The sequence below is a fragment of the Callorhinus ursinus genome, unplaced genomic scaffold (genome assembly GCF_003265705.2).
Source record: "Callorhinus ursinus isolate GAN/ISIS: 27379988/994484 unplaced genomic scaffold, GSC_fseal_2.0 scaffold12, whole genome shotgun sequence".
NCBI classification, from domain to species: domain Eukaryota; kingdom Metazoa; phylum Chordata; class Mammalia; order Carnivora; family Otariidae; genus Callorhinus; species Callorhinus ursinus.
In genome coordinates, this window is record NW_027397074.1 from 75,917,922 (window position 1) to 75,943,690 (window position 25,769).

Consider the following 25,769-nt stretch of genomic DNA (forward strand, 5'->3'; position numbering starts at 1 on the left):
GAGAAAGTTGAGGACCCAAACAAGGAAGTAACTCACTCAGGTTTAAAGTTCATTAGAATGGGACCAGATGGTGGGTTCCCAGATGCCAACCCCATACTTGTCCTCCCGAACCTAGCAATCCCAATACCCTGTAAACTATAGTGATTTTTTATATTTCAGGTTCTTGAGAGTTATAACCTCAGCCCTCATCCTCACACAACCAACTTCACTCGTGTTCAAATGGTAGATTTCCAAGCTAAGTCTTAAATATTTGGAAAGAGCCTATATCTAAAAGTGAGAAAATGAAATTTACTTCTCTGTGACTGACCAACGATTTGTAAAATCTTTTTGGGAAAGGTAAACAGAGAATTTCCACTGCTATTCTTGGGTGGAATCAAGGCTCAAGGATGCAGAGAGACAGTAAAACTTCTAACAGTGAGAAATGACACAGTATAATGACATTACTTCACACATGAACCTATAATTCCTATAATTGAGAAATCAATCTTTGAAGCCAAAATATCACATGCTTTTTGAATCCCATGATTTTTTTAACAAGAAACCTTTCTTGCTAAAATATTTTAGCACTGAAATTTTTTTAAATGTCAAGTTAACAAGCAGACACAATTTTAGAACAACAAAATACAAAAAATCACAATAAAACATCTTTAAGGATTTTTTTTTAAAGATTTATTTATTTGAGAGAGACAGAGAGCATGAGTTGTGGGGGGGCAGAACAGAGGGAGAAGGAGAGAGAATCTCAAGCAGACTCCATGTGGAACTGGACTCGGGGCTCCATCCCAGGACCCTGTGATCATGACCTGAGCTGAAACCAAGAGTCTGACATTTGACCAACTCCATCACCCAAGCGCCCCACAATAAGACATTTTTAAAAGATGAATGAAGTTACTGCTGAGCAGGAATGAGAGTCAATAGCATGGGTTTCTAGAGGGTTGGTTTGTTTTTCTAGCAAGGTATTACAGTAAGGAGCAGGAATAGAGGACAAAGACAATGGGTTTATCAGAATGAATGGATTAGTAAAGTAGACACAGCAGAAGCTTAAGGGAGGCATCATAGAAATATTGAACATGGATGTAGGCTTGGTAAGGACTTAATTAAAATCTGGAGAAGTAAAAATTATTTAACAGAGTTCATAATGGAGGCATAAAGCCCTTTCAGAACAGAAGTAAAACTAGGAAATGCAAAAGGTAAGAAATATAGAGAAAGACTGGAGTGAAAATATGGGTCATAAGTGTTGAGAAGGTCGAAGAGCTTAGAATCAGAGATAGAAAGAGTAATTAACATGAATGATTATGGGGCATTTAGGAGAAAGGAGACCTTTTCCTGTTCTCAGTGTGACAGGAGGAATTGAGAAGAAATTGTTTTCACTAAAAAGGACAATGGAGAAAATGTTATCACCAGGGGGAAGTTTCATTCAAGTGAGATGACAGAAGGAAAAATTTAAAAAATTTTTAAGAGTATAAATGATTTTGTCCAGTTGCTTAATTTTCAACAAAGAATTCCTATTATCAAGGCCTACAGACTTCCATCCTGTCATCCAAATCTAAAAGATACTTTGTCCCCATATTATTTGATCTCTTTCAATACAGGTGACTGCTACCTTTTTCTTTAAACATTTTCAGCTCATGGTTCTATGATATCACCCTCTCAAGATCTTTGACAGCTTCTTCCCTGTCAACCTCCAAATGTCATTATGCCCAGTACTCTATCCTCAATATTGTCTTAATGGGCCGCACCTTCTCTAAACGTGATCAGTTGCGTGGATTGAATACCACTTTATATGCTGAGGACTCCCAAATTTGTCTGCAGTCAAGACTTCTCTCTGAGCCTCCCTCAGACTTCTCTGTTAATTGCCTCCTCACATACCCAGTGAATGTCTAATTGCCATTTCAATCTCAAAACATCCAAAACAAAACTCTTGATGGCTAGCCTAAACTCAGGGAATGATCACCACCAGCCACCAAGGAGCCTAGAAATCATCTTTTATTTCTCTCTATCCTGCCGTCTCCAAGCCCGTAACAGATGGGTCCCATTTTTAGATATAGTCAGAAAGGAAAAACCTGAAAACCAATGGTCAATCTTAATTGGAAAAGGATCACCCAAAAACTATGTTTGATACTGAAACAATTTGTGAAGTAGAAAAACAGATGCTAAACTCCTGGAGGGCTGGAAAGGGAAAGAAGAGAACCACAGAGCAGATTAGTCAGAACTAAGAAGTAATGTGCTGAGTTTTCCCTTATACTTTTAGGAAGCGTTCCATTCATTAGCTACACTATTCTTAGCTGGTGAACTTCCTCTCACCCTTGATGATGATCTTTGGTTTCTCATCAGAGTAAGAAATTTGCTGTTCTAAACTTTGGCAAGGGTTAGGGTTAGGTCAAAACACTGAGCCTAAAAGTCTTAATTCTCAACTTTTGTTGAGAATTTTGTTATTGTTAGAGTGGCTGGTGATGAGGGTGGCAAAAAAATGTGCAAAGAGTGGAGCAATAAACAGGACAGTGTTTATTCAATCTCCAACGGAAGAGAGAGGCCAGATATCCAGAGAAATGTCAGCCCCAAGTTTCTGTTAGGTTGAGCATTTTAAGGGGTTTTGAAGGTTGTGAGAGGATTATAGCTGTACCCATGGGGTGGGGGTGGGGGGTGGGGAGGGGGTCGACTCTTGGCCAGGTAGAACAAGAGATGGCAGGTTTTTCAAGGGGCTCTGTCCAGGACCCTTCCAGGATGTGGGCTGTGGTCAGGCTAGAGAAGAATATGTTTTGTAGGTGGGGTCTACTTTCCAAAAATGACCTAGAAAAACAGAGTTAGGGCAAAGTACAGACTCCTGTGAGTTTTGTCTCTAAGTATGGCTGGGGTCGGGGTGGGGGGTGTTGAACAGATTCCTTTCACTATGAGAGAACTTCGTGGTTTAAGAACAATGATAATTTGTCAGTAAATAAAGGAAAATGAATGCCAGGGTGAGATAATGAGACTAATGTGTCATATTTATTAAATGTAAATATATAAATAATTAAAATTGAATTGCTTTCCCAGGGCCAGGGTATATGTCATAATGACAACTCAAATTCCATAATTTTAATTCCCAGTTATAAATAAAATAAGTTATGTTCATTTTTTTTGTAGCCTGGAGATGAAATCTATCCTAAAGATGAGAATGGCAAATGGTTATATCACAAGTCAAATCTGTGTGCCACTTGGGAGGTAAGTTTAAATGGGCCTCTTTTCTTGAAGGCTGTATTTTTAAACTGTCTCTCCTGTTCAATTTATGGAGAGATGCGGCCCTTACTCCTAATGGAAAGGTATTTCGAAACAGGTATTTTTAACCATAAGCAAAGATGTGTAAAATTCCGCCTTCTCTGCACTGAAAAATTCTTGATTTTGTTTTGATGGAAAAGAAGAATGCCAAAGGAGAGAGAAGTGTAGAAAGAAAAAGAAAGGAAATAAATTCTAATGTAACTGTAAATAAAAATATATAAATGTGATAAATTCACAGATTTTTGGAGTTTCTCAAATTGAATTTATAAAAATCATTACTATGATGTTTAAAAGAAACAAAATGATACATGAAAAACTGAAACAATAATTCTGGTTCCAATTTTGAGCAAGCTGTTGGCTCCTTCCCCAAGATCATAAGATTAGGGAAACGATGGGGAAGTAATGAGAAAACCTGTATGGATTCATGCTGGGGTGAGGGGTACAGATATTTTGAACTGGTTTCTTTATGAGGTAATATGGCAGCTTTTACCTAGAGTAGAAGGCGGCCCAATAAGCTATAAGAGGATAACATAGGAGAGGACCTTAGAGTTCTTTTGGCTTTTTCTTCTCTCCTGCTATATAGCCTTGGAACAAATATTGTCTGCTCCACACATGCAGAAATATAAGACTCATGTTCAGATGTCTTTAGGAATCAAATCAGAGTAGCACTGAAATCCTGCACTTGTGAGAGGCTGAGAAAAACATGAGTTACTATCTGACCTCTGGCAGTTGTTCCCCTCCCTCTCTCATTCCAAACTCCAGAGGCTGGGAAATTACACTCTAACAAGTACCTCTTTCTAATGGACATCCCCCTTGTAGTTATAGCTGATTATCTGAATTGTGGAGTTGTTTTGAGGGGTGAGGAGGCATTGATTGGGTTTTCTGATGCCTGGGGCTCTCCACTCAAGAGATCATACACTCATTCCTGACCTCATTGTAGATGACTAGGTTTGGAGTCTGGGGTTCCTTTCCAAGGGACTGCCCTATAGCATAGCCTGTATCCCCAGGGAAAAAAAATGTGTTAACAACCCCAAATTACAAGGCATTTATTTTACAAAGAAACATCGTATCTTAATTAGAGATCCAAGCATAAACAGAACAGAGGACCAAGAATTTTTAACTTTTTTAGCCAATTAATAGATTCAAGGAGATAAGGTGTTAGTGATATGAAACAAGAACAAGAATACATTTTTTAAAAAACAAGCAAAAATAATAATTAGAAAAATGTAAAATAGTGCAATCAATGGGATAAAAATAGAATGGATATAGACAAAGAAAAAATTATCAGACTGAAAGATCAGGATGAGCAACCCCACCACCCAATATGAAGAAGGAAAGGACAAGAAAATTGTTTAAATATGAAAGAAAAGCTAAGAGATGTAAAGGATAAAATTAGAATTTCTAGTATTCATACAATAGGAGTCTTGGAAAAAAAAAGAAAAAGAGGTAATATTTGAAGAAAAAAAAAGATAAAGGGCATGGATTACCAAAGAGAAAAGAAAACCCTTATCTAGATACATTACAGTGAAATTTCAGAATATCAAACATACAGAGAAAATGTTAAAACTTCCTGAGTATAGCAAACAAGACAATAAAGAAAAAAATTGAAGAAACAATAATAAATCGAGGAAAAGACAGGAAAAAAAGAGGGAAAATGAATAGATGAGAAAAATAGAAAACAAAGAGCAAGACAAGAGATTTAAACTCAGTTATATTAATAATCACAATGTATGTAAATAGTCTAAACAACTCAGTTAAAAGGCAGAGGTTATGAGAATATATAAAAAGCAAAACCCCACTATATATATTAAAGAAATCCATTTTAAATAAAAAGAAACAAATGGCTAGAAGTAAAAGGTTAAGAAAAAAAAGTAAAAGGATAAAAAAGATATACTAGGCTGATGGTAATCAAAAGAAAGCTGGAGTAGCTATTTTAATGTCAGCAAAGATTTCAGAGCAAAATTTTATAATAATGAAGAGATCAATCCTAAACATCTATGCACTTAATAACAGAACTCCAAAATACATGAAGCTTAAATGAAGAGAACTGAAAAGAGAAAGAGAATAATCTACAATTACAGTCAAAGATTTCAGAACCTCTCTCTCAATAATTGAGATAAGTAGATGGAAATCTATAGAAGAGATATGAACATTATCAACCAGCTTGACCTAATTGACATTTATAGATACTTCACAAACTATAACAAAACGCTATTTTTCAAGGGCACGTAGAACATTTAACAAAATAGTCCATTGCCTGAGACATGAAAAAAAATCTCAATACATTTAATAATATTCTTTATGCAAAGTCTGTCTGATAAAATTAGAATTAAATTTGAAGTCAATAACAAAAATCAATCTGATAAACCATCAAATATTTGGAAACTAAAAAGCACACATGTAAATAACACATAGGACAAGAAATAAAAATTGTATTTATATATAAAGTATATGTTAGCAACACACAATTGGAAATTAAATTTTTTTAAATGATACTAAGTGTTTAGAGATAAATTTAACAAAATCAGTGCAAGACTTAAACAGTAAAAACTATGTGATACATTACTGAGAACAATTTATTTTTAAGTAATCTCTATGCTCAACGTGGGGCTTGCACTCACAACCCCAGGATCAAGAGTTACACGCTCTACCAACTAAGCTGGCCAGGTACCACTACTGAGAGCAATTTTTCAAACTTTAAATAAGTTGAGAGATATATCATGTTCTTTGATAGAAAGACTGAATACATCAAGTTGTTAATTTTCCCCAAACTGATTGAAAGACTCAATGGAGTCCCAGTCAAAATACCAAAAGAAATTGAAAAGCTGATTCTAAAATTTATAGGGAAGTATAAATAGCATAATGATAAAAGACTCAAATTACCAAGAAAATATACTTATTTTTTTAAAGATTTTATTTATTTATTTGACAGAGAGAGAGAAAGCACAAGCAGGGGGAGCAGCAGAGGGAGAGGGAGAAGCAGGCTCCCCGCTGAGCAGGGATCCTGACGTGGGGCTCGATCCCAGGACCCTGGGATCATGACCTGAGCCGAAGGCAGACGCTTAGCCGACTGAGCCACCCAGGCGCCCCGAATATATACCAATTTTAAACACATATGTACCATATAAAACATCTTCAAAATATATAAAGCAAAAGTGAGTAAACTATAAGAAGACATTGATAAAGTCTTCTAATATAGTGGGAAATTTCTGACATAGTCCTTTAAATTATTGAGAAGTCAGGAAAAGCTAGACCTAATTTTGCATATAGTGTGTGTGTGTTTATATATGTTGTATATATATACATATACATATATATATATATGTGCATGAGAGAGAGGTACAGAGCAAGAGGAGAGATTTATATCTAATAAAAAGAGATATACATATTCACACACGCCAGACATTTATAAAAATGGATCAGGTACCATGCTATAAAGCAAATCTCAACAGATTTCAAGAAATAAGATCACTCTTAAGGGACTGGTATACATTGTGAAAATGCTAGGGGAAGATATGCTGTACAATATTTCCCACACTAATTCAATTCTAGAATTCCTGCCTCTCTCACTTTTTTTTTCTTCACAGAACGCTTATTAATATACCCAAGGACTTTCCTTCTTAAAGATTCATAGTCACCCTCACAAACATTATCATTTGTTTTGAGGCTTTTTTTTTTTAAACCCCTTGACCTTTCCTCAACAGGCTTTAGAAGCTTGCAAAGACGCTGGCTTGGTGAAATCTCTCGGAGTATCCAATTTTAACCGCAGGCAGCTAGAGCTCATCTTGAACAAACCAGGACTCAAATATAAGCCAGTCAGCAACCAGGTACAGTTTGACGGGAGGTGGGAGGTGAGAGGGGGACTGTGAGGGGAGGGGGAGATTCCAGTATTTACTTAACAGGAGAACCCTGGGCTAGGAGTCAGAAATCTTGTGGTCACTCTACATATATCTCATCATAAGACCCTGAGAACAAGTCTTGTGACAGCTCTCAATTTATGTCTCTTAAAAAAAGATTTGCAAGCTCAAAGCCAAGCAAAAATAATCCAAAAAATTTTTTGAAGAAAAATAATGAGGAGGAACTAGATCTGCCAGATATTAAGATGTACAGAGCACTTAAAATTGTGTAAGATTAGTATGAGAACCAACATACAAATTAATAGAAAATAAGAAATATCTTAAAACAGGCCCAAGTGTAATAAAAACTTAATGTAGAAACAGTAACACAAACTAATGACAAAGGGATGAATTTTTCAGTAAATAGTGTGGAGGAAATGGCTAGTTATGTAGAAACAAATACAGAAATTTGCCTCGTGTCCTCCTCCTAGTATCTCTTCAACCGGGAGTTAAAGAAGAAAGAGGAAGTCACTTGTGCATACTACAAAACGATTTTAGTTTTCCAGAGCTATAGAGAGAAGATGAAGCCATGAGGGGCGCCTGGGTGGCTCAGTCGGTTAAGCGACTGCCTTCGGCTCCGGTCATGATCCCGGGGTACCGGAATCGAGTCCCGCGTTGGGCTCCCCACTCAGCGGGGAGTCCGCTTCTCCCCCTGACCCTCCCCTGCCTCATGCTCTCTCTCTCTCATTCTCTCTCTCAAATAAGTAAATAAATAAATAAAATATTTTAAAAAAAAGAAAATGAAGCCATGGGAAAATTACAAAAGAAACTGACATATTTAATAGCATAAAAGCATTAAATTCTAAAAATATTAGAAACAAAGAGCAAAAAATGGATAATTATAGTTTAAATAGAATAGAAAAGCGGGATCATAGCCTTATGAGCTAAAAGCCTAATAAAAATTAACAAAAAATTCAAAGATAAAACACTAAGGCTCAACAGAAAAGTGAGCAAAAGAACGGTGAACAGAAATTCGAGAAGACAAATTGCAAGACTAGTGAACATATGAAAAATGTTCAACTGCACTAGTAATTACAGAAATTTAAATTTAAGTATTATTTCATATTGTATATCAAATTAGCAAAGCTTTCGTTTTATTTTTTAATATAATGTTCCATATAAGCAAGTGATAAAGTGCTGGAAAGTACAAATTTGTTCAGCCTTACTGGAAAGCAATTTGGCAATAAGTGTCAAGAGCCTTAAAAGATGTTCACAGTCTTATATTCCTAAGAATTTATCCTTGTGAAAAAAAAAATCTGAAAGCCTTTATGTGTGTTTGTCACAGTACTGTTTATAAAGGCCAAAAAAAAATGGAAAGGAAACAACACACATGAAAAATTGGGGGAATATTTAAATAAATTATAAAACTCATGTAATGTAAAATCTTAATAAAAGATTATCTTTTGCTCATTTTTGAGCAAAAGAGCAATGGCCATGATATGAAGGGGAGAAACCAGGATACAAAATGTAATTCAGTATTGATGTGAATATATTATTTTAAAACATGCATAGAAAAAATATTGGAAAGAAATATATCAAAATACTAACCGTGGTTATCTCTGGCTATGAATGACAAGTGAATTTTGTTTTCTTCTTTATGCATTTCTGTATTTTCCAAATCTTCTGTCATGAGTATATGTTACTTTTATAATCACAACAAAATACTGTTAAATGGGGATGATGATAGTCTCTTCACCCTACTTCATAAAACACTAAGAAGCTACATTAAAATAATATTCTTAGGGTAAATATTCACGTATTGGAGTTATGGCTGACTTGTTTGCTTGATTCATTGTTTTTAGTAACTCAAAATTGTCTTGAGTTAATAACAGAAAGAATGAATTATTACCTATCATGACAATAGCCAGCTAAAATAGAAGTGTTGCTATATTTAGAAGTATTACTTCCTAATCGACACCTAAGCCAACACTATACCATATGCTCTAGGAGCAGATAGCAACAACCCTTGACTTCCTAACTGATCTCAATCTATCCCTTTATTCCTACTCTAACCTCACCAGCACGTCCCTCTCCTGCACCCCCAAGAATAATATTTTGTTATAAAAAGTTAAAATGACACATGTTCCTTCTTACAAATATACAAAAGAGGATGGAGATTTTTGACCTCAGAATGAAAAATGGAGTAAGAATTTGACAGTGTGAAAAAAAAAGAATTTGACAGTGTGTCTCCTCATGCCAGGGAGGAAATACCCTGATATGCTGGCACAAGAATCATGAATAGCTTCACAAATGTACCCTGCAAGGGAAACAAGACATGTCGGAAAATCATATCCCAAGCTTGTTCATTTGCTTCATGGTGAATATACCAATATTCTAGAGATGGTACAGATCCAAGTGCAGGTCTACTGGCCACCAGCCATTACCCTGTGCCCTGGGTACCTACCTCTACTCCAGAGACACAAAATGAGCACCTTTCCGTGCCCACATTCAAACAGCTTTCAGTCCAGGAACATGATGACATATTGTGGGCCTTATAGAGGGTGGGCATATTTTATATATAAGGAATACATACCTGAAGACCTTGCAAAATTCAAAATTCACATATTTAAAAACTAATTTTCCCATTAGAATAAATCTAAAGTATAACTTGTAGATTTTTATATTTTTTCATAGACTTTATGAACAAGGGCACTCTATACTCATTCTCAGAGCCTGAGCATTCCAAGCTTCCTTAGTACTACCCATGATGTCTATCTAAACAAATGTGTCTCCAGCCTCCATCCCTGGCTTAATCTCTCTGAAAGCCTTCCTGGTGGGCAATTTGTCATGCAGTGTTTTCCCAGCCTGATTCAAAGGAGTCTGTGGATCTACCTCAGGCTATTTAATCTCACACACCTAATTCTCCTAACAAATGAAGGGAGGGAGGTGGGGAGAAAAGAAAGATTTTCAAATTCTTCAGTTTTTCCTAACCCTATTCACTATGGCCTAAATCCCAGGTGTCCTGATTTAGGAATCAATAACTATTTTTTGAGTTTGATTTAATGAAATGAAAATTCGACACCGTTTTTTACAGAAAGACACAGGATGGGGTTAATGTCTTCCTTCACAGGTTCTGTCCAACTTAACTTTACCTTGTGAGATTTTGATATCTGAAGTTCTGCACTACCAAATAGTGTTGTAAAAGCCCCAGACATGTCAAGACACTGTCAATGATGTCAATTTTACATAGTAAACAAGAAAAAGTAAAGACTGCCTCTCCACTGGCCCATCCACGAAGGGCTAAAACCAGTCCCTAGCAAAGAAGGAAGCAAGCGTGCTTAGATATGCTTCTTCTTGGAAATGAGCAAGTTCCTGGGCAATGATGACATCAAGGTACTGTGACAACAGAAACCATCACTACCTTCCACCTTAAACTGAGCATCCAGTGCCAGCATACCAAACAAAGATCATTCACTGGCCTGAAATGACCCCACCAAGCTGCAGTCCTTATAAAACCCCTCCTTGTAACAGTCTGCAGCATCAGTAATGCTTCCTAAGATGCTGACTTGGTCCTCTCTGTATCATTATGTTTTCATTCAACAGTCATTGAGCACCTGCCTTATGCCAGGCACTTTGCTAGGTTCTAGGCGTGCATGCATACGTGGCTAAAGACAGACACAACCCTTCCTCTTGGAGCACTAGCTATCTAGTGGGGAGCACACATTAATCAAACAATCACAAAATCTATTGATAATTAGAAACTGAGATAAATGCTCTGAAAAGAAGGACTATGGTTCTCTGTGAGTTCATATGCATTTAGATCTTATTAACTTATCCACTCCCACCCCCAGAATTTCCCTCACTGGTTGTCCCTTTCGTGATATGCCCTGGAATTTTTACCCAACAACTGTCTAAGCAAAGATTTATATTATATTATTTTAAGTTATGTTGTTGAGTTTATATGTTAACTCAAAAGCTTTTGTCGAGCAGATGTTTCTAGTATGTTGCCCAGTGCAACTCTCTGCGTAGTCCTAAATTTCAGTTCATAGATTCAGTTCAGTCACAGATATGTGCATATCTATTTGTTTTATTTCTAATTGTAATAGCCTTTTTACGCATACCTTTTGTCACAAGCCATATGAAGTCCTTTTTCAAAGGGTAGGTTGTAAAACTGTTTGATGTGTATATAAACACGCACATATATACATACGGATATATACATACATACTTCTACATATTTAATAGGCCAGAGACAAGCAACAGCACACCAATCTGATTAGAAAGGAGTCCTTGTGGGAAAATGAAATGTTGTGTTTGGAATGAACAGGAGGGCATTAAAGTAAGGAATTCATAGTTAGTTTCTAAGTAGTGGAATGACGTGATAAAATACATATTTTGGAGAGACTGGTCTACCAATAATAGACAAGATTGGAATTGAAAAAGTAGAGAGCGATGTTGGAAGTTGGAGAGGGTAAAGGAAGGAAACACTAAGAAGTGTGATTCCTGCCTTATTTTAGTCTGTGTGTTACTTTCTAGAATTATTTAAGAAATGTTCCAAGGAGGAGAAATCCCACAAGTGTTTCTTAGGGTAAGGGAACAAGATTATATCAGGGGAAAAAAAGTATGTCAAGTTAGAGAACAGAAAGAAGACCCACCAGGAAGAGGCTCAGTTTACCTTTGCCACTTCATCAGTAGCATATACTTGTGACTTCTAGAAACAAAACTCATCAAATACTCTTCCAGACAATGAAGATAATAAATATATGTTTCAATTATTTTAATTCAGCCTTGGTTGATTTTAATTTAAAAAGGTAAGAAAAGCATAGGTCAAAAATTACCATAGTGGCTAAGAAGAAACTTTGAGAAGAACTTTGTGACGCAAGTATTTTTAGTGCAGGAATCTTGCCAGTTATAAGATACTAAAGATGAACGTAGGCCTGCACCGGGTGGTGTAAAGAACTCTTGGCCAAAACGACAAAATTCATCTTTAGATTTCATGTTATACATGCTCTACCCCTTGTGAAATTATTCTTAGATACTTGATAGCTACAGAGAGAGAGCTTCTGCAACGTGTCATTTCTATTTACCAAGACTGTAATCTGAACCTTGAGACTGTTTTTTTTGTTATAGAAAATTGTATTTGCTGGAATGGTGACTGTAAATAATTAAGTTTGTTCCCTCAAAGTTTTAAACTATGATAACTTTACGAAATTGAATTTGCCCCCCACTTATTTTAGAATTACTCCACAGATGGTGAACTCACTAACCTTGTTTTACTTAATCTCACCAATAAACAATGAAAATTTCCTTGTTAGGAACAATATTTAGCATTTGCCTCATTATCCATAATACTTGTAAATGGGTTTTATTGAAAAACTTTTTAAAAGCTGTGTAAAAACTGCATTCCCTACAAGGCTTTAATTTTGTGCTCTGCTCTCCAATGCAACCATGTAGGTTGAGTGCCATCCATATTTCACCCAGCCAAAACTCTTGAAATTTTGCCAACAACATGACATTGTCATTATTGCATACAGCCCTTTGGGGACCTCTAGGAATCCAAACTGGTAAGCAATGCTGTATGTCTCTTCAGCAGTGTTTCCTTTGATATAGAGTATGAGACTAATGTGAATTACTTGATTGGCATGACTATATGGCTCTGTGATTTTAAGAAAGTAACTTAATCTTTTTGAGCCATTCTCTATATCTACAAGTTGGAGCTAATGAAACCTTCCTCACACAGGTGGTATAAGAATTGATTATACTGTATGTATAAAATTACCTAACAGTGCCTGAAACATAGGAAATGCTCACTAAATGTTAGTTTAGGTATATTTGACAAAGAGTCTTCATGACCATATCCTGAAAATTTAGAATTTTTTGATCTCTGTATTCACTTCTGCTGTGATGTGTTCCACAGACTTAAGTAGAAACTTTTCTACATAAACATGACTCGAAGAGTTGTGCCTCTGTTTCTTCCACTTTGGTTTTCCTGCCTTACCCTGCATGCCTACTTCCAACTCAGTCCTCTCTCTGAAACCCGCAAAGAAATACCATTTACCCTCTGAAAGAGGCAGCTCTATCAATTTGCCTCTCTCCTTTTTTTTTTAAAGATTTTATTTATTTGACAGAGAAAGACACAGCGAGGGGAGTGGGAGAGGGAGAATCAGGCTTCCCGCAGAGCAGGGAGCCTGATGCAGGGCTCCATCCCCGGACCCTGGGATCATGACCTGAGCCGAAGGCAGACACTTAAGGACTGAGCCACCCAGGTGCCCCTTCAATTTGCCTCTCTTGATCTTTTCTTTTTATTTATCCATTTATTCATTTTATTGAAATGTGACTGACATATAAAATCTTGATCTTTTCATGCTAAAAGCAACTCTTCAACACTGAGTGCTCTGCACTCTGAGAAATTGGTTACAGGGGACCTCAAGTGTCCTGGTAGGTGACCAGGTGGTTGGGGAGACAGAGGAGAAGGGTGATTGACTAAACATCTGTTCTTATTACCTGAGCTAAATATGATGCAGGTTTTGATTTTTTTTTTTTTTAAGGGTGAATGTATCTTCCCCACCTTTGCTAAAGGATGAACTTCTAAACGTACTGGGGAAAAGGTACAAGAAGACAGCAGCTCAAATTGTTTTGCGTTTCAACATCCAGAGAGGAGTGGTTGTTATTCCTAAAAGCTTTAACCCTGAAAGGATCAAAGAAAACTTTCAAGTAAGAGAACTGCTTCTGGAAATGTAAAAAGTAGAGTTGTTTTGTTTGTTTGTTTGTTTGTTTGTTTGTTTGAAGAACTTCCAGTTCAGATTAATAAGAAACTTGTAATGCCTTCATATTTTATTTTATACCTGCTTCCCAAACCACACTCTGTATATCTGAATTTGAGACAGTTCCCAGCATTTTAGGGATTGCCTCACTGCTCATACATAACCTAGCTCCCTTATTTCTTCTGTTTCCTTACCTTACCTAGACTCTTGGCACTACCTACTCACTTCTCCACCAGAACAGCAGGAATGGAAGGTATAAAAGGTATAAAATTTGAAATTGATAATAGCAAACTTTCTGCCTCCTTAACATCTCTGGTAAAAGTTAGGAACAAATTTGGAAATTATTGAAGAAGATCATTCGACTTCATGAGTGCTAATTGCCTCTATTTCCTCTATAAATAATCTGTGATCAGCATCATAACTTACAGGTGAGAAGAGGTCACTAGACAAAGGAGTGATTAGTTTACTCTGCTACTACTCAAGGCTAAACTGCTAGGTAAATACAGCCATAGAAAAGTACCATGCAAAATTAATTACTCATCAGTTAATAATCTCAAAAAGTAAGTTGTTTGTCTCAATAATTTTATTTAAGAAAATATTTAAATAAGTAGTTTAATGAGTTTAATAATCTCAAAAAGTAAGTAAATGAGACAGGATTTATCCCCTCAGATAGGAAAATAATCAGAATATTGAATATGTACAAAAACAGGCACTTTCATATACTCCTGTTAGAAACATTAACTGGTATAAGATTTGAAGGAGCAGGATGTCACTTTTCCAGATCCATCAAAATTCAAGCCCACATATCCATTTGACCCAACAATCTTGATACTATATTTACACATACATGCACACATATATGGATATTTACTAGAGCATGATTTATCATTTTTAAAAAAACTTGGAAACAATCTTCAGTAGAATCTTGTAAAACAAATTATAATATATTTGTACAATGAAATATTATATAGCCTTTTAAAATAATGGGGTGAAAATATAAGTACTGCCACAGGAAGATATTCATGATATTAGACAATTTATCTTCAGAGCTTTTTTGCTACCACATGACAGAATGCAACTCAAACTTATCAAAGAGAGACATGATTTATTGGGCCATATAACTGGAACATCCCATGGATAAATCAGGCATGACTGGGCAGGGGTATTCAAATGATTTATAAAAGGACTGAGTTCCCTTCCTCCCTCCACACTCCCCTCTTCCCCCTCAACCTTCTCTTTCTCTACATGGTGGCACAAACAGTCCCTGACAGCTCCAGGCTAATCTATTACTCATACTCAGTGAAGATGATCACAGGTAAAGGCTTCTGTGAGGATCTCTATCAATCCCTGGTTGTCCCTTTGTGGGTCATGCACCACTCCCACATTAATCACCGTATCCAGTAAGATACTTTGATTGGCCCCCTGGGCTACAACCGTATTCCTGTGCTGGAAATGAATTCATGTGACAAACAGCGCTCCTAGATGGTGGAAGATAAATTCTTAAGAGGAAAGAGCGGGTTCTGTTATTAGCAAAAAGAGGAAAGAATGATAAACAATTATACCACTACGGACAGCATTTTAACATTTAACAAAATACCTCTTACTAAAAGGGGTTGACACTGTTTTCAGCCATCTTAAAAGAATAAGCTATCTAGACAGCTAATGTGTTAGTTCATCAAAAATTAAGACAAGTTTTGATGCACCTGAAACAAATATTTTCATGGATTCAAAATTTTACTGTTCAGAAAATGAGAGTGGTTACTAGTGGTCTGTGCAATGGAAGGTTAAAGCCTTTGGACTTTATGTTATTTAGTGAATCACAACTTTGTAGTAAAGGTACAATCTCCTAAATCATTCTCCTAAAAATTTTATCACAACTCTTTCTGTTATAGTCATATAGTCAGTATATTTCCATAGTCCTGATAATAAGGAAATGGAGTTCAGAGGCTCACATACCACAAGAAAATATGAAAGAGATAAAAATCTATAAGGAAAATGACAGTGGAAATCACAGCTAATTTCCACTCTATAGGGTTTAGATTTGCCCTGTAGCCACAAATTTTGCTGGGTATTAAAACCAAGAATTGACAAAATAGAAAATTATTTTCTTTTAGAACTAAGGTAAAGTAAACCTTTAAAAGTATTTTAAAAGAATGGGGAATGTCCACAAAACATAAAGGGTAAAGGGAAAATTAAATATGTTTACAATAAAGGAAAAAAAAGTCAAAGAAATAAAAATCATGTAACAAAAAGTTAAATTGTAAATTAAAAACAAAAGCTATATAAAATTCAAGGTAAGAATGAAGAAAATTAAAAAGCAGGATATTTTTAACATTAAAACAACAAAAAATCAAATTTTACCACCCACTATCTGCCTTGTTGCCATCATCCACTGACACCCATTCCTTGAAGGTTACTCACTTTCCCTCTTTCCAAAACTCTCCCCGTCACAATTCTTAGTGAATTCAACATACACATGGATAGTCCTTCCAATAACCTGGCCTGATAGTTCTTTAACCTCTTCTCCCACAATGATCTTGTCCTATATATTTCATCCACTATTCCCATTATTATTCCTTGGAAACTGCAGTTATTAATACCTAATAACCCTTTCATACCCCTCAAAAATTCCCCTCTCTCTGCTGCGTTATCCCTCCACTACATAACTCCCATCAACATACAAATATGCTGTAACCTCCAGTCTCAAAAGGTAAAATCCAATCTAGACGTTCTTCTCCAGCTATTATCCAGTTCTTTCTTTCTGTTTACAACAGACCCTTAAAAGAGAATTCTGTTCTCACTACCTCCAAGTCCCTTTCCCCCACTCTCCTTTAAACCCATTGAAACTGAGGTTTCACCCTGACACAGCTCTTGTCAAGTTCACCAATGACCTCCACCTTGCTAGAGCCAATAATCACTTCTCTGTCCTTGTTCTGGTAGATCTTCCAACAGCATTGAATACGGTTAACACTTTCTCTTTCTTGAAATCTTTACTATAAGAGAAGCAGATTGGGGCAGTGGGGGCAGAATATCAGGTACTCAGCTATGTGAGATCCTGAATAAGTGAATAACTTAGGATAATTTGTGTCATAAAAAAATGAAAATCAACCCACATAAAATAAAGAAAAGCATTGCATAGAAAGAATGGAGGGAGGGAGGAAGAATGTGGAAGTTTACCTTAAAATTAAAACCGAAGGGGCGCCTGGGTGGCTCTGTCAGTGGAGCATCCAACTCTTGATCTCACCTCAGGTCTTGATCTCAGGGTCGTGAATTCAAGCCCCACATTGGGCTCTATGCTGAGTGTGGAGCCTACTTAAAAAAAAAAATTAGAAAATTATGAAATAATTTTAGTTATTTTATAGTCAACAAAATTTAGGTTACGATTGTATATGTGTACTAAATCTTAGAAGAAACTTAAAAATATGCTTGACAAAATTGCATGATAACAGAATGTGACGTTCTCTACTTCAGAAAGGTTTTTGCTAAGGGATCATAAAAAGAATAATGCTGGTAAAATTTCACAGAACTTCATCTGAAGATTATAAATCCTTTGATTTTTTTTCAAATCACACTCTTGATACATCTACTGAAGTAGACTTTAACTGCATCAGATTCCATCTGAAAAACATTTTGCCTATAATTGAAGCAAACCAAGATCACTTTCATTGACTTCATGAAATCCTGCATCTTTGGCAAGATTTACAACTTCACTTTACATTATATATTCACTGGAGTCAGAAAATGAATCACCAATACTTAAAAAGTGGACCTAATGTTAAGCAAAAAGAAAGTTTGAGTAAGGATTTATTTTATAAGTGATTGGTCATTCATGACTGTTTCCATGTAATGCAAAGTTTTGATTCACAATCTCATAAACTCAATATTTGAATAATAATCAAAGAAAAGCACTCCCTGAAAAGAGCACTTGGACACAACCCATGGGGGAATGATTAGGTAAATAGTGTTACAGCTATACTATGAATGCAGTGATTAAATTAAAGTCAGTATTTTGTCAGAAAAGATCACCAAGACATATTCTATGAATGAAAGAAAGTTGCAGAATAATAAAAATACGATACAATTGTTGCATTTTGTTCTTGGTGTGTTGGATGTTTGGAAGGAATGTTTGGGAAGAAGAATAGGATTGGAGTGGTGGGTAACAAGAGGGCCTTTCATTTATTATTCTGTGCAAGTCCATAGACTTCTGTAGTGTTTTAATTCTCACAAAAAAGCATATATTTATGTATCACTTATATAATTAAAATTTATAAATATAAATTACTAAAATAAAAGTTAAGGGATTACAAGTTAAAACAATACAGTAAAAGATCATTATAGACAAACCAAGTGCTAAAAATGTAAATAAGCTAAAATAAAATATTAAAATGTTAATAAAGGACAATTATAAAACCAGAGTATAAAATGTACAAGCTAAGAAAAAATAATGAAAATGTAATAGATTTAAAAGGTAGAAAACATATTAAAAATGATGAGAGAAATGATTAAGAGGATAAAACAAAGCAAATTAAAAGTTAAAAAAATGCATAAGCAAATTTAGAGACTAGGGAATATTTTAAAAAACAAGTGCACAAAGGCCATAGTCCAAAATCAGAGGTTTAGCTTCTCATCCAGAAACAATAAAAAATTCTTCACTCTTGGAATTTTAGGTGTCCTGAACATACGTTGTTGCAGTGCATTTGGAATGTCCTGCAAGAAAGCCCTAGCAGGAGTGTCTCAAAGACAAAGAGCAGAACAGAAGAACCCCAATTCTGCCTGGGGATGTGGCCCCCCAGCACCAGCCCAACTTCTCTCACATTTGCAGATATTCATAATTTTATTTTTTGATTTATTTTTATTTTTAATTAATTAATTTATTTATTTAAATTCAATTAACCAACATATAGTACATCATTAATATTCATAAATTTTTGACATAAAAATCTTTTATGTGTATATCACTAATAATGGAGCTTCAACATAAATGAAGAACTAAAAGGAAATATCTGACAGAACTGAAAGAAACTAACAATTATTTTTTGTATCAATTTTTTATTGACATTCTGGTTAGTTAACATATGGTGTAATATTGGTTTCAGGAGTAGAATTTAGGGATTCATCACTCATAACACCCAGTGTTCATTACAACAAGTGCCCTCCTTAATGCCCATCACCCATTTAGCCCATCCCCCACCCACTGCCCCTCCAACAACCCTCAGTTTGTTCTCTATGGTAAAGAGTCTCTTATGGTTTACTTCCTTCTCTCTTTTTCTTTTCCATCCCCTATACTCATCCATTTTGTTTCTTAAATTCCACATATGAGTAAGTCATTTGGTATTTGTCTTTCTCTGACTTATTTCGCTTAGCATAATACTCTCTAGCTCCATACACGTTATAGCAAAAGGAGAGATTCATTGTTTCTTATGGCTGAGTAATATTCCATTGTATGTATATATACCACATCTTTTTTTTTCCCATTCATCAGTTGATGGACATTTGGGCTCCTTCCGTATCTTGGCTATTGTTGATAATGCTGCTATAAACATCAGGATGCATGTATCCCTTCAAATCAGTATTTTTGTATCCTTTAGGTAAGTATCTAGCAGTGTAATTGCTGGATCATAGGGTAATTCTATTTTTAAATTTTTGAGGAACCTCCACACTGTTTTCCAGTGGCTGCACTAGCATTCCCACCAACAGTGTAGGAGGGTTCCCCTTTCTCCACGTCCTCGCCAACACCTGTTGTTTCCTGACTTGTTAATTTTAGCTATTCTGACTGGTGTGACGTGGTATCACATTGTGGTTTTGATTTGTATTTCCCTGCTGATGAGTGATGTTGAGCATCTTTTCATGTGACAGTTGGCCATCTGTATGTCTTCTTTGGAAAAATGTCTGTTCTTGTCTTCTGCCCATTTTTTAACTGGGGATTATTTGTTTAGGTGTTGAGGCCTTTATATATTTTGGATACTAACCCTTTATCAGATATGTCATTTGCACGTATCTTCTCCCATTTTATAGGCTGCCTTTTAGTTACATTGATTGTTTCCTTCAATGTGCAGAAGTTTTTATCTTGATAAAGTTCCAATAGTTCATTTTTGCTTTTGTTTCCCTTGCCTCTGACAACATATCTAGAAAGAAGTTGCTATGGCCAATGTCAGAAAGGTTACTGCCTGTGTTCTAAGATTTTGATGGTTTCCTGTCTCACACTTAGGTCTTTCATCCATTTTGAATTTATTTTGTGTATGGTGTAAAAAGTGGTCCAACAAAACACCATTTGTTGAAGAGATGATCTTTTTTCATTGGATATTCTTTCCTGCTTTGTTGAAGATTCGTTGACCGTATAGTTGTGGGCTCATTTCTGGGTTTCATTGATCTATGTGTCTGTTTTTGTGCCAGTACCATACTGTTTTGATCACTATAGTTTTGTAATATATCTTGAATTCCTGAATTGTGATGCCCTCAGCTTTGCTTTTCTTTTTCAGGTTTGCTTTGGCTATTCAGCATCTTTTTTTTTTTTTTTTAATTTGGGGTCTTTTGTGTTTCCATACAAATTTAAGTATTATTTGTTCTAGTTCTGTGGAAAATTATATATTAATAGCGATTGCATGGAATGTATAGATTGCTTTGGGTGGATTAAACATTTTAATAATACTTGTTCTTCCAATCCATGAGCACAGAATGTTTTTCCATTTCTTTGTGTCATCCTCAATTTCTTTCTTACGTGTTCTCCAGTTTTCAGACTACAGATCTTTTCCCTCTTTGGTTAGGTTTATTCCTAGGTATCTTATGGTTTTGGGTGCAATTGTAAATGGGATTGATTCCTTGATTTCTCTTTCTGCTGCTTCATTATTGGTGTATAAAAATGCAACAGATTTCTGGGGCGCCTGGATGGCTCAGTTGGTTAAGCGCCTGACTCTTAGTTTTGGCTTAGGTCGTGATCTCAGGGTCATGAGATCAAGCTGGCCTTAGGCTCCTCACTCAGCACAGTCTGCTTGTCCCTCTCCCTCTGTTCCTCACCCCCACTCACGCTCTCTCTCTCAAATAAATAAAATCTTAAAAATAAAATAAAATCAAAAGAAAAAAAATATAACAGATTTCTGTACATTGATTTTGTATCCTGTGACTTTGCTGAATTCATGTATCAGTTCTAGCAATTTTTTGGTGGAGTCTTTTGGGTTTTCTACATAGAGTATCATGTTGTCTGCAAACGGTGAAAATTTGATCTCTTCCTTGCCTGTCTGGGTGCCTTTTATTTCCTTTTGTTATCTGATTGCTGAAGCTAGGACTTCCACTACTATGTTAAATAACAATGGTGAGAGTGGACATCCCTGTCTCTTTCCTGACTGTAGAGGAAAAGCTCTCAGTTTTTCCTCATTGAGGATGATACATTAGCTGTGGGTTTTTTGTATATGGCCTTTATGATATTGAGGTATGTTCCCTCTATCCCTATTTTGTTGAGGATTTTTATCAAGAAAGGATGCTGTACTTTGTCAAATGCTTTTTCTGCATCTATTGAAAGGATCATATGGTTCTTATCCTTTCTTTTATTAATGTGGTACATCACATCGATTGATTTGTGAATATTGAACTACCCTTGCAGCCCAGGAATAAATCCCACTTGGTCACGGTGAATAATTCTTTTAAACATGTTCATAAAAAAAAAGAATGCTCATAAATTTTTAAAGGGTTCCTGCTGCTGGTCCCATTCCCTGATCCCAGGCTTGACCCATTTTCTACCTTCAATAATGTCTTTTATTTCTGTTATTTCAGATCTTTGACTTTTCTCTCACTGAAGAAGAAATGAAGGACATTGAGGCCTTGAATAAAAATGTCCGCTTTGTGGAGATGCTCATGTGAGTATGGGGGGACCATTCACCAAGTACTGCCCAGGGGTATTGGATTATGCTAGGGCCATAGAAATCACAAGGGTAAAGGAAAGTAGGCAGCATGTTCTGAGTACTAAACAGGTCTGGGTAAATTACATTTACTCCAGGAACTTCCTATAAGCTACAGTTTTATTAAAAATATATCTGGCATTTATGACATCTCATGACTTAGGTTAGAGAATGGCAGGCTAAATACCTGATGAGAATTAAGTCATAGTGTATATATGTTAATACAACAGCAACACAAATATTCTAACCTATTTATTTTTTCCTAAAAGTCAAAGTGATGTACAATTTAGAGCAAAGTTATTAACAAAAAAGAAAGAGACATGGGAACATAGTAGAAAGAATACCACATTAGAAGCTAAGAACCTAGGGCTATAGGCAAATGCTTACCTGTAAGATTGTGGAGCTTCTAACTTCACCTATTAGCTGACTTCCCACGAGCAAAATTCCTTACACTCCTTCAAAATGTTGCTAAATTTGGCTAATCAATTGAAGTAGCCCTTTATTCTCTAAATAGTATAGGGCCTTTAAAATAACAAAAGACTACAGTTCATACATATATGGTTCTCATATATATATATGTATATATACACATTTTTTCTTTTTATTCATTACTATTTCCAGTTCTTGAAATCACCTGGATAGTAATCTGTTTGTAATCTCCTCTCTAAGAGAGCATTTGGAAAATGCTCATTAGGGTAGTTAATATAGTTTGAACACTTATTTTATTGTTCCCACTATTTCTCATTAGTCAAAAAGCACACTGACTATGCTAATATTGAATTTCTGAATCAATTTCTGAATTAATACAACAGCCTCCTAATGTGAATTTTCCAGGGCAAAACATTATTTGACATCAAAAGGTATCACCTAGCCTTGGAAACAAAAAGGTAAACACAAACACAGACCTAACCAACACTTACTGGTTAATTAATAGCTCTTGAAGATGAACTATTACTATTGAATAAATATCATTAAATTAAGAAGAGATAGTAAGAGACAGTCAAACCACTAATGTACTGATTTTTTTTACAGCTAGTTGGTGACAATATTTAGTTTGAAATTTGACATATTTAATACCTAATTACCACAACACTGGGAAAATAACTCATAGGAAATAACTAGAAAAATCAGCAAGGAGAAACAAACAGTAGGCTTCATTTATCAAAAAAAAAAAAAAATGTACCATTTAGGAATGGTAGGCCATGATTCTTCTCTGTTTTTCATCCAGTTGATCTTTGACATTGAAAAGCCTTTATTTATTTTGTATTTTAATTTAAAGCTCATAATACTTGCAGAGAACTGAATCTTAGACATGGTCCATGGCAGGTACAACCCACGCCAATCCTTTCTTATTGACTGTTCCATCACTGTTGTTTAAGGGATAGGTTCATTATCATCATCATTATTATGGAAACTTACTTCACTGATCACCTTTCTAGATCTCAGACTTTCAGTTCGCAGGAGGTCCAGTGAGAAGGGCAGGTAAAAACTCCGAGAAGAGAGTGATAATGATGGGTAATAGAAATTTGAAGAGAAATGCTTATGTGGATCATTGACATGGAAGGCAGCCTGTGTCAAAACAGCAGAGGGGAGGAAGGAATTGAGAAAGGGCATGAAAAACCACAAACAGGCATTGCTCTCACCTCATGTGCTTTTGTTCTGAGCAAAATCTTGATAGAGAGGCCTTCCAACACACACACACACACACACACACACACACGCTTACCGGAGGGTGTTGTCTAGGGCTTCAATAAGAGACGCTGGCTTGAGGGAAAACAGAGGAGATAGGGTGAGAAACAGGGAATGAGTAAGGGAGAGAGGGAGGGATCAGTGAAATTGTTGAAGGAGGCTAGTAACACATACAGCTGTGCAACATTTGCAGTGAAATTTTTCCCTTTGGGGAATTGTTTTGACAGGTGGTGTGATCATCCCGAATACCCATTTCATGATGAATACTGACTTCATAATGCTCCTGAACTGATTTTTCCCTCCCATGCATGCCAGAACCTTGGGCTGGGTGGTTCCCCCAGAGGAAGAAATTTAAAAAGTTTTACTATCTTTAGATAAAGTGGTGATGTTAACATGCTTAAGTTTGACTTTGGCTTAAGTATATGAAGAAAAAAATATGTTTAAATATGAAGAAAAAAATATGTTTAAATCTGTTGAAATAATTGTTTGGAAACTATAAGCTAATATTTTATTGGATCAAGGTCTTTTGGGTTCCAGACAGAAAAACATTAGGCTTTAGAAAAGACTACAGAGGCAATATATGAAGATAAATAACTCATAAATGTGAGCACTGCCATTGGTAGTCTGAGTTCCTTACTTTAGCAGTTAACAGGGCAACAAAGAGGGTGGTGAGCTAGTGCATGCCAGTGTTGGCAGTGACTTTGATGATTTGGACCATCGATTATAACACAGACACAGTCAAGATAAGATCCATACATGCATTATTAAGAAGGAAGTGATTTGCTGCACCCTGTGTAAAGAGAAAGGGCTAAGCATAGAAAAGTCTTAAAATAGAGCTAATTAAACACCACAGTGGTCAGCATAGACATAATGATTTGGTTGTTGTTTTTTCCATCCAGTGTGGGTTCATTTAGCTTTTACCTAGTTTGAGGGATGGCTAATTGCTGGTTCTCTCTTGCATGCTTTCAAGGGCCTGAGAATGAACATAACTGGTGATCCATTCTTACACTGCCTATCACTCTTGGCCTACTCATACATCCACCATTATGTGAAGTAGCTTGAGACAATCAACAGACACAAAACCCTGAGTCATAAAATAATCCAAAGATGACTATTTTTTAAGTAGGCTCCATGCTGGGAAACCAGAACTCATGACCCTGAGATCAAGAACTGAGCTGAAGGGCACCTGGGTGGCTCAGTTGGTTAAGCGACTGCTTTCAGCTCAGGTCATGATCCTGGAGTCCCGGGATCGAGTCCCACATCGGGCTCCCTGCTCAGCAGGGAGTCTGCTTCTCCCTCTGACCCTCTGCCCTCTCGTGCTGTCTCTCATTCTCTGTTTCTCAAATAAATAAATAAAATCTTAAAAAAAAAAAAGAACTGAGCTGAAATCAAGTCAGATGTTTAACTGACTGAGCCACCCAGGTGCCCCCAAAGATGACTATTTTAAAAGAAGGCATTTAAAAAGGAGGCTTTAGGGGTCCCTAGCTGGCTCATTCAGTGGAGCATGTGACTCTTAATCTCAGGGTTGTGAGTTCAAGCCTCATGCTGGGTGTAGAGATTACTTAAAATCTTTAAAAAAAAATTAAATTAAAATTAAAAAGAGGCTTCATAAAATTATTATACTTAGGACTTTGAAAGTGTTATTGGGATAACTGTGAATTTCAAGAAAGTAGCAAGTTTGAAAGAACACTGGTAATATTACTATATGTAAATTTTTAATTTTTAAGTAAGAACATTATTAGAATTATTCAATAGAGATATACCAATAGTCAATTCAACTGGAGCAATGTATTTTTTATTCATATTAAGTCATTTTCATTAGGCAAGAGAGTTCTTCAAAAATTATGTCTTTCCAAGACCAATTGCTTACAGATAATCTTTAGTGACCTGAAAACATACATTTCTGAGAAATCAGCACTTTAAGAAAATTTGATCTCACTGTATCCACTGATGCTAATGTAATGCTCTTCTCTGGAAAATATTTTGTTTACAAGAAATAATAAAATGTGATGATTTATTGAACCACTTGAATCTCCATTTTGTTGCTAAAGGTAGAGGGAGGGAAAGAATAATCTGAATTCAATTCAATTAAAAGACTTTTGATTAAGTTCTTACTGTACATTTAGCACTGGTATCATAGTACAAGAACAGAAACTTAAGCCCTGTTCCCTGTTATCAAACTTCTTCAACGTATTTCAGGGGGCTGGTGTGGAGGAGGGACCATACATTTCAAACCATTTTTAAAAGACAGTCATTGGGAAAGAGTCCTACCATTTTTAAGGGGAGGAATATTTCTAAAGATTAGAGGAGGGGAACCCTATCTTAGTTATACAGAG

General features: G+C 35.9%; 1 protein-coding gene across 1 annotated transcript in view; it reads left to right on the plus strand.

The window, feature by feature from the left end:
* Positions 1-25,458, plus strand: part of AKR1D1 (aldo-keto reductase family 1 member D1) — a 43,049-nt gene extending 17,591 nt beyond the window's left edge. Inside the window, exons 4-9 of the mRNA XM_025854886.2 lie at positions 3,121-3,198; positions 6,957-7,079; positions 12,543-12,652; positions 13,637-13,802; positions 21,620-21,702; positions 23,661-25,458. Of these exons, the coding sequence (XP_025710671.1) occupies positions 3,121-3,198; positions 6,957-7,079; positions 12,543-12,652; positions 13,637-13,802; positions 21,620-21,702; positions 23,661-23,703 (603 nt within the window). The 3' untranslated portion in view covers positions 23,704-25,458. The remainder of the gene's footprint in view (positions 1-3,120; positions 3,199-6,956; positions 7,080-12,542; positions 12,653-13,636; positions 13,803-21,619; positions 21,703-23,660) is intronic.
* Positions 25,459-25,769: the final 311 nt, after the last annotated feature.